At 48.3% G+C, this 13,918-nt stretch overlaps 1 protein-coding gene and 1 long non-coding RNA gene across 6 annotated transcripts in view; one reads left to right on the top strand and one right to left on the bottom strand.

Annotated features, from left to right (window-relative positions):
* The window catches only part of LOC135918013 (uncharacterized), a 104,132-nt gene that overhangs the window by 15,059 nt on the left and 75,155 nt on the right, over positions 1–13,918 (bottom strand). The window lies entirely within an intron of this gene.
* Positions 1–13,918, top strand: part of LOC135918012 (BTB/POZ domain-containing protein 7) — a 140,530-nt gene that overhangs the window by 55,528 nt on the left and 71,084 nt on the right. For all 4 annotated transcript variants that reach the window (XM_065451678.2, XM_065451676.2, XM_065451679.2 and 1 more), the window contains one exon: positions 5,289–5,675. In XM_065451678.2, the coding sequence (XP_065307750.2) occupies positions 5,289–5,675 (387 nt within the window). The remainder of the gene's footprint in view (positions 1–5,288; positions 5,676–13,918) is intronic.

Below are 13,918 nucleotides of genomic sequence, written 5' to 3'. Positions count from 1 at the left end.
GGGGATGTGGGGATCGCACGCGCATCCCGATATCTCCGGAGCGGCCACGCGGTTATCACGCGATAATCACGTGCTCGCTCGCGGAGGGTAGCGGGGAGAGGGCACCTTCGCCGCTCCCGCTGCTCTTCGCGCCTGGCCGCGACGCTGCAGCCAAGGCACCCCGTTCCCTCCTTTCCCTTTCTTGGAACCGGGGAGACTCCTCTCCGCCGCTCGGGGAAGAAGCGCTATTCCCCCGATGCACGCTTGTCTCACGGCAGAAGAGCTTGCGAGAGGCCGCATCTCAAATCAGCCGCCGAGACCGCCGCACGCCGTCCCCCTGTGGCGCCCGGCCTTTGTGTGCGACTCACCGCCCCAGGGCCCGAGCGCGGATCCACTTGGGTGAGCTGAACTCTTATCAGCCTTTTTTGTGGTTCCCACATTGTGCGGTTTGTTTCACCCCAGACGTGCGGAATGCTCCGCCGCTGTGGTTGTGTTTTGTGTTGTATTTGTATGTGTTGTGGCTGTTGTTGTCTGTTGGAACATTTGTACTCTAAGGTGAATAAACACCTTAGGTCGAGACTCACCCTGTCCCCACTGGCCTGAACCCGCCGTGGTCGCAACTCACTGCGAACCGCGGGTTAGGGGTCACAGCTCTGACTGCTAGGGCTGCTGCGAAAGTGCTAGGGAGCGACTGCCGCCCCGCCGGCGCTGTGCGATCCAGAGAAGGGTCAGGTGCGCACGCGCGAGCCTGAGTAATACCCCTATACACTGCACGCTGCATTGCAGCCACATCGTTGGAATTGTTCTGTAGGGCCCAGCCATAATAGTCGGTCAACTTGTCGATGAGGGCCTTTGTCAGCCTGCCCTATCCTCCTAAAGCCTTGTCACTTTTCTGCACAAGGTTGTGCAGTGCTGTCCCCATCCTCTTCTGGACATGGTTCGGGCATTCCTCTTTCGAAATGGGGACCAGTCTATAAACATTTTCTTGCACAAGGGCAGAGAAGGTGGCATATCTCCATCAGCATTGTGTAACGGAGGTGGTGCTTTGGCACTGAACTTCAGAAAAGGATGACAGCTGCTTCAACCTCCATCCTCCCAGACTTAGAATCAGTGTTTTTCTGGCACACATGATCCTCCTGACAGCTTGTGTGGCCTGGGTCTCCAGGCTTCGGTCCTACTTGGCAACCAAGGCACCCGTTCGATAGAACAATGGCGTCCAAGATGAGGCCCGTATGATATTCAGTTAATGCACTACCTCCAATATGGGACATGTGGCCACGTTTGAGCCATGCTCCATCAAAGTTTGCTGTGATACCCCTGCTGAAATATGGATCCATTTCCTTACAGGTGGCTTTCACAGCAGAAGCAGATTCTGCATAGAACTTGTCTTTGCACTGTGTCTGCGGTTCCCTGAATTTCTTCAAGCGTTTCTGAAAAGTCTTATGATGCAGGCCACGATGGGACACGTTCATCACTGCCCAAAAGTCATTGAGGTCTGTTTGTCCCTTCCCTATTTGTTTTGTTGCCACAGTGGCTCTTATATTCATGTCAAAGGCCATTGAGTCATCCTGATGAGCAGAACTCCACGAGCTTGCAACTACTCCACAATGTAAACATAGCAGCTCAAGCCTCCTTGCAAGTCATTAGGTGCCTCCTTGAACCTTCATCCCAGTTGCGAAGCACCGCTGGCACGGGGTCCCGGATAGCAGGTCGCCTAGGTCATCCATTTGCACAAGGAGTAATTTTTCGCCTTCACTTATAGCGGTGGCAGCTTCAGGATCACGCTCCATTGCTTGAAATTTTCTATCGCGCTCCATTGCGAGCCAAATCCTCATTGCACAGCAGCCATTTTTTATCCGCTGCTTCTTTCTGCTCACACATCAGGAAACGTGTTTTCAAGTGCACGGTTAACGACGCGATTGCACTGTCTGAGGCAGATGAAAGAGTGGATGTGGAAGCCGCTGTCGATCAACATGAGACACCAGGCACACTCGTCACGACAAATTCTTGTGCCGGTGGAGCAGGAGTCACGTTGCTAGAAGCATCGACGCAACCATGCTCTTGCTTAGGTGAAACAGAAGCTGCCCCACAGGAACCATCGGTGCGAACATCGACGGCATGCGGGCGAGAAGCGAGCTTCGCCATGTGGGCGAGCTTCATAGAACGCTTCCTTGCACCGAACACGGGTAGCGTCTTGAGTTTCTTTGGTATCGTCGCCGACCGCACAACATTTGGCAGGTTAAACGCATCAATGGTCTCGTAAAGACGGTAGAAACTTAGAGAATATGCGAACGGCTGCAAAGGGCGCCAGCGATGGAGGAGCCGAAGCAGACAACTGCCAGACGCATTATGCAGGATTCCACTACGTCATCACATGCAGCAGCCAATGGAGGTCGCGGGCTCCACCATGTTGTGGAGGAGCGCGTGCTTCGCCCAATCTCAGCCTTGCGTCTCAGCGGCGGGAAACTTGAAAGCTCTCACGAGCCCTCCAATCATGAGCGATTTACGCTTCTCCTGCGCTGCCGCTAGTGGCGGGGAAAGAAAAGCACAAGAATGCACCAACAAAACAACACCAAAATGGTGGCGCTGAGCGGTGGAGAAATGGCGTTCGTGCCAAGTAGGGGTATTTTGAGCGCTTGCTCGCCGCTCGAGGGCTGTTGCAGCTCCTTATAAAGTTTATTTGAAATAGTTTCGGGATGAATTCAGTTGTTCGAGATGTTGATATTTACAGAAATGGTAGTTTATAAGACATACTGCCTGAATGAATATGTGGTTTTCGAAAAATTGACTTTTTCACGATTTTTTTTATTTTCTAAGGCCGCGTCCCCCCATAAACGGGGTCGGATGTAGAATGGATATCGAACTCCACTACCCCAGACTATGTGCAATTTGTTGACAGGCAGTAAGCTTTCGCACAACACCCTTGAAGATAGCGGTGGTACTATGGGCGTCCCCGACTGCTGCGATTGCACGGATTGAATCTGGTGACCTATGCATGCAGCGGCTTGGCTAGTTCGACAACGTCAATGACGCATTGCATTTGACGCACTGACTCCTCCTCGGTGCCGCATCTCGCAAGGACTGGCGGTTTGCATCCACAAAGACGTGCGACAGTGCGCGCTCACTGGGCTCACTCATAGACGCCTTGGCAGATGCCACTTAATACTTTGTTATTGACAGTGTTTCAGAGTGCTTTGATTGACAGACTTAGAGATTGCAGCTGAAGTAGAGGCCAAATGAAGACACTGCTGAGGTTGATTTCACAAGCGCTGATGTTGCCCCGCTCCCGACTTAACTGGTGCTGTAGCTGCTTTGGCCCTTCCCACCGCTACTGTGGTGCAATAGACGGCACTGGTCTATCGCTTGTGGATCGTTTAGACTATGTTGAGGACTCCCTGTTTAAGCAGGCAGCTGCTAATAGGAAGCAGGCTACACTGCTGCACTACTTTCAGCCAAATAAATAAATACTTTGTGTGAAGCTTCAATGCGTATTACCTGCGCCACGATTGGGGCACTATCGGGGATCGTTGTTCGGAGCGCGTGTTCGGTTGCGCTGTGCACATTTGGCCTAGGCCACCCCGACTTCGTGCGGCTGACGAAGTTGCCGCTGCCTAGGCTAATTGGGTGCAGCACAATCGATTGCATGCTCATTGCTGATAAAGTCAGCGTAGCCTAGGCCGATTGCGCATGACGCAACCGATCGCGCGCTCCGAACAGCGATCCCTGATCGCACCCTTTGTTCATTGATTCATATGCAGAAGCTTTTGATGTGTTTCTTATGTGATTTTATATATCGAATTCTAGCTATATCTAACTATTTCGGGATCACCGCGCTGTTCAATATATCGAGGTTCGACTGGACTATCACTTTCATAAGGTTTCGTGTGTCTCGGCACCAGATGCGCCAGCGTAAATGGCCGCCAGCATTTATGGTGCTCTGCCAAGCTTGCTATCTGCGCACAGTGCCAGGAATGCTGCCGGAACCATCGATAAGTGACATTAAAAGTAATAGTAGTATCATTTTATGTGATTGCTTGAGAATACCGCCCCTGTATGCATGGTATCTGTGGACGATGAAGTGCAAATTGTGACGACGACGCATCGCTTTCATTATAAAAGCTAATTTCAAAAAAAGTTTTCCTATCTGTGAAGATAAATGCGGCACGTCTCGTTTTATTCTTATCGTGAATCTGGGTACATGCCATATTTTGTTGCGATAGCAATCATATAGACACTCCAAGCGCACTTCTGCCGTCTTTGTCATCGTCATTGCCATGATGTTCCATATAAAATCCAAACAAGATGACAGTGTGGCTGTGCGCCATACACTGTGTGTGCGAATGAAAGCTTGTGAGGGTCAGCCGATGATAGCGGCTCAATCTTGTGCATGCTAAGGAGGAAGGTGGAGCGGAAACACACGGTCTTCTGTCGCATGAGAGGCATGGGATGAAGGCGAGAGAGGGGGAGTTGTTCTACTCTGACAGCTGCGACTTACGGCAAGGCTGCGTGGCTGCCTTATCTTGCAAGCGATCTGCGACGTGGACAAAGTGTATACCTGCACGGGCCTCATATTCAAAGTGATCTGTGATGTGAACAAAGTACGCGGAGTGCCGGTAGCTTCGTATGCACTGTGCTTTCAATGTTTAGTTCGCGTTGCAGTGAGAGACAGCACGAAGGTCAATTCACTGGCTGCTGCTGCCGTGCTTACTCACTGCAGCATTTTGACAGCGAGTTTTCGCGGTCATCGAGTGAGATGTGTTCATGTTTACCTGTGCGCGTGTGTCACTATGCTTGTTAATTTGGTTAGTAAGTGAATGTTTGCTAGTTTATACGGCCAATAAAACTAATATGCTTACTTGGTATAACTGTCTGCTAATTTGCTATTGCAATTGGTGCTTCACCTTTCAGGCGAAACTGCTACTTTCTTTATTTTATAAATTGGGTGCATGTTACAGTCAGTTGCATCTTACATTCAGGGGCACTTCTGTTTTCTTTCTTTAAGCCCATGGAAATTGGGTGTGCATTGAATTTAGGGGAGGGGGGTGGGGAAGGGGGCTTAGTAGAACCGGGTAAATACGTTATGTGAGTGGCTTGTGTAAGTAAGGTCGGTCTTTTACTATGCACTACAATGATGATCACTACAATCACTATGATCACTACGGTGATTAAAGCAGTCGCTGAATTGTTGAAGCTCAGTGTTATTCCTGTGTGTATTTCAATTCTTGTTTGATTGAAATTTAGCACTGGTAAATCATATTTTGCAATGCTTGTAAACGAACTAACCCAGCTCTCTCAATTGATTGACACAGGGGGACACCTGGCGGACACCAGCCTGGTGTGGGAGGTGCCAGGCAGCGGAGGGGGCACAGAGCAGGAGGCTGAGTTTCCTTGCCACAGGGCAGTGCTGGCGGCACGGTGCCCCTTCTTCCGTGGCGTGATCCAGCGACGGACCACCACCGCTAGTGGCAGCGGTGCAGTGTGTGATGTGGGAGGGACCACGCCTGGCTGTCGCATGCGTGTAGTCCTTGACGCCGGTGTGGTTCCCGTTCGGCATGCACGCGTCCTGCTCTGGGCTCTGTATCAGGATACAGTGGACTTGTCCATGCTGCCTTGTTCATCTGGCGGGTCGTTGGCCGACGAGTTCATGGAACTCTATCAGGTGGCACGGCTCATCGAGGTGGACTCGCTCGCTCAGGGTGAGAAGCGAGTATACTTTGCAATTTTATTTATTGCCATTGGCTTTAGTGGCTTCATTACGAGAATAAGTGGACCTAGTGACATTAATCTGGCTTCCTTGTCATTTGAGCCTGCTGATGCTCGCCACAAAGCTTAGTTGCTGCTTAAGTGACTGGGAATCTGAGTAGAATGAAAAGGATTAGGGTAGATACACAGTAAATGCACATATTTCCAGCTGCTTGCTTTGAGATATACATACATATTTTTACATGAATATCATTGCACATGGCAAATTGCATGAGATCATTAAAACATGGCATGCATATGTGAACATTAAAGGGGTCCTAAACCAAGGTACCTTGGCTTGGTGAAAAGAGATACCGTATTTACACGATTGTAAATCGACCAATATTTTTTTAATTTGAGAATATTAAGTGGGGGGAGGGTCGACTTACAATCGTAACCAAGACATGGCACCGCCAAAACAGTGAGACTAACAAGATGTCAGGGGAGCTACAACGTAGTTACAATTTTATGTTTGCCTTAAGGCCCTACCCGTAGCTTTTTGCTATCCCGCACATTTGTTTGCTTTTTGGGAGGGTTTTTCAACATTTTTGAGAGTTTTACTATAGTTTTACAGTGCACACAGCACTTATGGGGGGGGGGGGGGGGGAGGGGCTGTCGATAGCTGATGGAAGTGCCGCTGTTCCATTCGTCGCGGCACCCTCAGAATGGCGGTGCTTGCGGGGAGTATCGATAGTTCATGGAAGAGCAGACGCAGCTCACGTGTTTCTCTTTCCCTGAAGCTCTTAGTTTGGCGCGTTCGACTTGACTGCTGGTTACCTGCTACTTCCATGCTTCCTCAGTCATCACGAGTGCTCCAGGCCGACCTGACTGCCGGTTACGTGCTACTTCCATGCTTCCTCAGTCGTCACGAGTGCTCCAGGCCGACCTGACTGCCGGTTACGTGCTACTTCCATGCTTCCTCAGTCGTCATGAGTGCTCCAGGCCCACTAAACATTCGGCACTCCTTCACTGCAGCGTTCAAGAGGGCTACTATGCTTTGCGCTAAAGACACAGGTCACTGCGCAGCGGGCTACAAGTTCGATGTTTCTGAAAGGGTGGTGCAAGAGTGGCGTCTGCAGCAAAGCGAAATTTTCACCTGTGACGGAAAGTGAAGAATTTCCCACGGGCCGAAGTCTGGACGCTTTCCAGAGCTGTAAACCAAGCTTGCGACGTACGTCGCTGAAATGCGTGATCAGTCTCTGCCAGTGAACTGCGACGTGGTCAGGAAACGAGCCCGGACCTTCGCCTTTTAAGGATGTGCTCCGCCATGAGTACAAGTGGCTGGCGGCAGAAGACCGCAAACTTATGCCAACTGGACCTGTCAAAAGATCCTCTCTAACCACTGCATGTGGTTGGGTGCATTCGGCGTGGGCTGCTGTTCCTCAATATGTCATGGTGCGGTCGTTTGTCAGATGTGGAAATTCGCTGGGCGACGACACGCTCTGGGACCACAACAGTGATGATGATGGCAGCACTAGTGAGGGCGATGGCACAAGTGAAGACGAGTAGTTCAGTGACCATGCCAGCTACCAATAAATTTTCGTTATGGGATGCGCCCTCGTGTAAGCTCTTCTTTTTTTTTTCCCCTGTCACACGCGTTATGGGGGGTCCACTTACATTCGAGTTGACTTACAGTCGTGTAAATACGGTAGTCATTGAATAGCACACACTGCTGTGAACATCTCTGCGAAGCTTTTTATTCGTGGCGTGCGAAGTCACCTTTCTCTCAAACGCTCTCTTTTCAACAAAACCCTGCTCCTCACTCTTTTTTCCTTTTCTGGATGCTTTATTTCATAATATAGCAGATTCCCATATGCGGCTGCTATTGGCTAACAGCTGACGTCAATCAAAAAGGGTGTTTGGATCAGTGCGCTTCTTCCCGCTGTTACTGTGTATATTTAATGACGAAGTTTATTAAACAGGCTTCAGTAAGCGATAATCTACTTTCAAATTTCGATAATAGTTATGTACATCTGGAAGAAGCTGACAATTGTCTGCTTAGCCACTGCCACCCCTGTAGCAGTTTAACTTTTGCCTTCCCACTTATCGGTGTCGTAGTCGTCAGGTCTCACTAATTTCGACTAGTTTTGGATGTTCAACTAGCCTCCAATCCCGCCAAACTTAAGGCCAGATTACATGCATGTTTGCTAGCGCACGCTCACTCCTGGCTGCTCCTGGTTAGGCACCTTGGCAGGCTTATTGATAGCACTTCAAAAATGTGCAGGTTGGATGCGGCTACTATCCGTCGGTCAAGTTGGTGAAGGACAAAGCCAATCCGTGTTACGTAGCATGGTCAGACGAGCACACGAGTGCAAGCACACGCTCAAGCCCTGTCATTCACAAAGCAAATGCTGCGAATACGCACTACAGTTGCATGTAGCTGTGGTCTGCTCATAGTGTAGATACCACGGGCGTCCACTGGCTAAGTTCACTGTGGCTCGCTGAAGACAACCACATTTGGCTTATGCATGGGGCTTATGTGTGGCGTGTCCTAGGTACCAAAATCGCCGGTTGTGGTGTCTATGTTAATATCCAAAATCAAATATAAACTACAGGCCGCGATGGCTTTCAGTAGGCGGAGTGTTGTGGACACACCCTACTCTGACGTAGCCCTCACTGTACAAGGCATTGAAAAAGGAGCGGAAGTCCTATGATGGGCATGTTTGATTGCCAATAACTCCGCTCCTGCTGAACACATTGAAGTACTTTTTGCAGCAAAGTATTTCTGAAGTAGCTTATTTTACCTTCAAATGCATTTCTCCACTTCGAAAAACATTGTCTCAGGGCCGCTTTTAAATGAGGTCAATTATTTGACAGAGTGCCAGGGACAATGCTTGTTTGTCTGCTGTGGTGGTTCGTGTGCCCTCAGATACTGACAGGAAAAACATGTATAGTAGAACCTCGTTAATTTGGATTTCACGGGACCAAGAAAAATGTCCAAACCGGATGTCGAATTATCGAGGATATCCAGAAGACAGATAACAAATGCTTACTATGTCAGCACGCTTTTATTTAATGAATGAATGCGCAAATCCTGTTTCTATTTCGCACAAAAGCAGTGTGGAAGCTGCAATTCTCATCCCATGACTCATCAGCTCACGCAGCGATGAGCTGATGATGAGGTTGGCGATCACTAGTGAGCTGATCCCCAACAGATTGTCCATCCAGCATGGTGTAGCCAGTGCTCTTCATCCTCAACAGCTTTGCACAGAGTCAAAATAAACAACTTTTGGCCGCAACCGCTGTGGAGGAAATGTGGTCGCTATCGATGCGATTACGAATGGTGACAACGCGGTGCTGAGGGCTTGTGGCTGATGCACACACCGAATCAGAGCGAGACTACCATTCGCTGCAACAACTGCAGGCGAAAACGCTGTTGCTGTCAATGCGATCATGGATGGCGACTATGAAATGTTTAGGTGCACAGTGGACGCATGTACCGTATCAAAATTAAACTACTGTTTTCCGCAACTGCTGCGAAAAAAAAAAGCGCGGTCGCTATTGATGCGATCATGTGTGATGACTACATAATAATGAAAGCACACGGCCAACGTGGTGTTATGCGTGGTAGTAAGCACAAGAATAAAAGAGATAGAGAGACGTAATAAGGGAAAGGCACGGAGGTTAACCAGACTAAGCGCGGTAAGCTGCCCTGCACTGGTGAAGGGGGATTGAAAGAGGAGAAGGAAGAAAGAAGTTCACAGTTTGCACTTTTACACACAAAGTGTTCATCACTGATTCAGTCACAGGTAGTCATACAGGCTGGCACAAGAATAAAGGCTTTAAAGGCACAAGTAGGCACGAACTATTCCGATGTTGCTGTCTTTCATGTACAATTTCTGCTGATTACTATCGCGATAAGGACTCCGGCACTGTTTTAGCACAGGCTACAAGAAATAACCACTCCTGAGTCACGTAGTTCTTGCTCTCCTGCGAGGAGAAGGGCTTCCAGTCGGACCAGAGGGCAATCCATTCACAGCAAGGAGCAGCGAACTCTGCATCCATGAAGATTGGTAGCTGTGGGGTTCCAGAGTTGTCATCCCAATATCTCTGCAAGGCAAAGCCCTGACTCTTCTTCGTGCTGGGCATCCTGTCATTGAGGAAAGTAAGTCGGTTGCCAGAAGCCATGTCTGGTGGCTAGGAATTGATGGTGACATTGCCAAGACTGTAAGGGGTTATGCTACATGCCAAGCTTACCAGTGTACACGTCAACGCATTCAGCACATTCCCTGGCCATTTCCACAGAGGCCTTGGTCAAGGATTCACATGACTTTGGGGGCCCATTCTTAGGACATGGATTTCTCCTCATTGTTGACGCCTATTCAAAACGGTTCGAAATCTGTCCAGTAGCATCAACATCAGTGGATGCTGTCATCACAGTATTGCAGATAGCATTTGCACAGCATGGACTGCCGGATGCCATTGTTTCCGATAATGGATCCCCCTTTGCAAGGGAGCAATACTTGGAATTCCTTATACGGAATAGGATATGTCACATGCTTGTACTGCCCTACCATCTAGCTTCCAATGATGTGGCAGAGAATGCTGTACAGACTGTCAAGAAAAAGATCAAGAAGTGTGGTTATGGATCCTTTCAAACCCAAATTTCAAGGCTTTTATTTCACTATAGTACCACACCATGTGAGGTTATTGGCAGAGCACCATGTGAAATGCTCACAGGAAGAATGCTCAAGACACCTTTGAATGTTTGTCGCCCAAGTTTACACACTTCAGTCCTGCTGAGACTGCTGAAGCAGAAGCTGCATGCCGACAAAGAGTTCCGTTCTTCTCTAGTGCCGAATGTGGGGGACAATGTACTTGCAAAGAGCTTCGGTCAAGGCCCGCCGTGGGTACCTGCATGTGTCGTGAGCACCACAGGTCTGTCAGCAGCTACCATCTCAGTGATGGCACTATCTGGCATAGGCATGGCGGCCACCTACGTCCTCAACGCGAAGAGGTCTCCGCACCAACAGCAGGACCATTGGAGCCTGAACCTCCTACAACACCAAACATCACTAACCATCTAACATCTGTGTGGTACTCATCCAGCTGTTTCTGTAACCTGGGAGCCAGCCGTGATCGTGACTAGTGGCACAGTAGAGACTGCTGTGAACTGTCCCAACTCAGTATGCAGCGCACCTCAGTTGCGAAGAAGCATCAGAAGCTACAAGCCAGTACAGCACTACTCCCCATAATGTTTTTCTTGAATGATCTAAAGAAGGAGGACTGTGAAGGTTTCATTTTAGATGGCAGTCCGTTGCATAGCGCCACTTGCGCTACCCTGTAAAGGCGGAGAAAATAAACTGTATGGGATCAGTTGCCAGCACGATTTCAAGTGTATGGTCATGCTGCAGTACATGTCGTTGGTTTCTGTTCATTGGGTGTAACCGTTGACGGCATTCGCAGAGTCATTTCGCCTCTTGGAACTGCTCGGATACACTTGTAACAATTAGCTAGGATGCGTGTCCCCGGGAAACAGAATGAGTCATCGTATATCGGCGCAATGCGCTTGTTTTCTACCTTCTGACAACATACGCGACCTACAAGTGGTGATGACCGTATGCCCTAGGCTGCGCTATCACTTTCTCACGAAACAGAAGTGACTCAGCTCAACTCGGCTGGCTGAGCAGCGGCTGAATATCACCAATAGGGTTGCGCACGCCAGAAGTATCCGCTTGTGCGATGCAAGCGCAGGCGCTGCCATCTCTTGTTCACTTCACTGCTTGCCCACACCGCATGCGGAAACTTCAAGATGCCGCCTTGTGTACATTTCTTTTTGTAAATTAAAAAGCCTCCATTCCCATAGCCTATGATGATGTGAAAAGTCAAAAACATTGATTACTATACAAACACCGCTGTGAAAAGTCGCAGAGAAGTTGGGCGCAAAGTCGCAAAGTAGATGGGCGTACATTATGCATGATTTTGTGCAGAAGACAAAGAAATGCTATATTCCTGCGCGATTCCAAAGATGAAAGCGACAACGACAGCTTGATGTTAGTTACGCTCGAAAATGGGCTATAATTTCTGGCAATGAAACGTGCAGCACGGTTTTGGATCGGCTCGAGAAGATAGATTATTTTGGATCGGCTCGAGAAGATAGATTAGATAAGCCTGATGAGGTGACCGTATAGAAGCTGCGAATTCGAGCTGCGGTTGCACTAATGTTTGGTAGGCTATCTTTCTTGTGAGGGAAAGAGCGCTGCGAAGGTTACGTTTTAAATATCCGAGAGTGCGCGATGCTTTAGCCATTATTTTCTCAATGTGGCATGACCATGAAAGGCTAGGTGTTAGAATAATTCCAAGGTACTTGTATGAAGATGTGCGAGCGATGATACTATTGCCAAGTGAGTAACTGAAAATGGAGTAGGACTTTTTGCGAGTAAATGTCATCAGATTGCATTTGTTAGTGTTTAGGGTCATTTGCTAATCCAAACACCAGTTAGTGACACATTGAAGGTCACGTTGAAGAGCAATATGATCAGCGGGGGAGCGGATTTGACGGCAGATAACGCAGTCATCTGTGAATAGTCGAACATTGGATGTAATGTTAAATGGCAAGTCATTTTTGAAAATCAGGAAGAGTAAGGGTCCAAGGACACTTCCCTGAGGTACGCCTGATGTTACGTTACTGAAAGGGGAAGAGTACTGGTCAATGACAGTGGACTGCTTTCGAAAAGACAAAAAGTTTCTTATCAAAGAAATTGTTAGTTCGTCAAGGTTTAAGCATGAGAGTTTAGAAATGAGGCGACAGTGAGCCACGCGATCAAATGCTTTAGAGAAGTCGATGAATATTGAGTCAGTCTGAGCATTGTCGTCCATATTTTGAAAAAGATCCGTAGTGAATTCTACTAGTTGTGTCTCACATGAAAGGCCTTTTCTGAATCCATGCTGATCTTTAAAAAAGAAGTTATTACATTCTAAGTGATGAACGACATTAGTTAGAATGATGTGTTCGAGTAACTTGCAGGGAACGCTGGTTAGTGATATAGGACGGTAATTACTCACATCGCTCTTGTCACCTGACTTGAAAATGGGTATGATTTTGCCAACTTTCCAATCATTCGGCAGCTCCCCTCTTGACAGTGACTGCTGAAATATATGACTAAGGATTGTACTGGAAGGGAATACTGTATGCTTTAGGATTTTCGTGTTGATGCCATCAAATCCGAAACTAATTGATAATTTGAGATTGTTAATCAAAGTAGCGATTCCAGCGGCTGTTACGGTAATAGGAGTCATATATTGGTAATCGGAGTCTGCCATCTTTGGCATATTGGAATGGTCTTCCTTTGTGAACGTGGAAAGAAAGTAGTAGTTAAATACAGATGTGCAGTGCTCTCGCCACGGTATGAGAAGACCAGTGCTATCCACGAGTGTGGGAGTGTCAGTGCTGTTGGAAGGAGATAGCGTTTTCCAGAATTTCTTAGGATTATTTTTATCAGTGACTGAAGGTCATCGGAAAAGAATTTATGCTTTGCACGACAAAGGGAACTGCAGTAGGCTTTTTCGCAGGCTTTATGTTTATTCCACGAACCTAACGTGTTGACACTTTTGGCTGCCCTGTATAAACGTTTCTTTTCGTTTTTTAATGCATTGACAGTTTCATTAAACCATGCTTTGGAGCAGTTGGTGCAAAATGAGATCTGAGGTATGTATTTATTTGCTAAACCTAGTAGTTGTTTTTCCTTTCCGTAAAAGAAGTAACAAAGTCAAACTTTCACCATTCAACAATTTGCTGCGCTGTGACAATATCTTTGTGTCTTTTGTGGGGCGGGAACACAGAGTTTAAAGTAAAACGCAAAGTAAAGCATGTTGGCCACAATCGAATGCCTACTTTGGGCACCTAGTGGGGCTACCGAAAGAATATCGAAGAAAACGTGAGACTCTTGGTGCACCGAGAACCATACGCATACTGCTCTGTATCCTACACTGGCGAGACAAGACTTTCCAGAGGGGTTGCGCTCAAGCGAACGCGGTGCAATCCGTCGAGTCCCCAGAGTGATGGCGGCGAGCGACCATTCTTTCTTTTTCTCGTCTGCTAGCCAGAAAGCGGCCAACACTCTGCAAAGCAAAAATCCCCTCGGCCAGAGAAAACCGAACGCGCACTGAAGTGCGCCGCGCTGTGGTCTGGGCAACACCAGAAAAACGCATGCGCTCTGGCTGGCTTTGGCAGGGCGCGGGTGGGGTAGCGTGAACA

The sequence above is a fragment of the Dermacentor albipictus genome, chromosome 7, assembly GCF_038994185.2.
Source record: "Dermacentor albipictus isolate Rhodes 1998 colony chromosome 7, USDA_Dalb.pri_finalv2, whole genome shotgun sequence".
Taxonomy (NCBI): Eukaryota; Metazoa; Arthropoda; class Arachnida; order Ixodida; family Ixodidae; genus Dermacentor; species Dermacentor albipictus.
The sequence above is the reverse complement of the archived record's forward strand: the minus strand, read 5'-3'. Positions and strand labels throughout refer to the sequence as shown.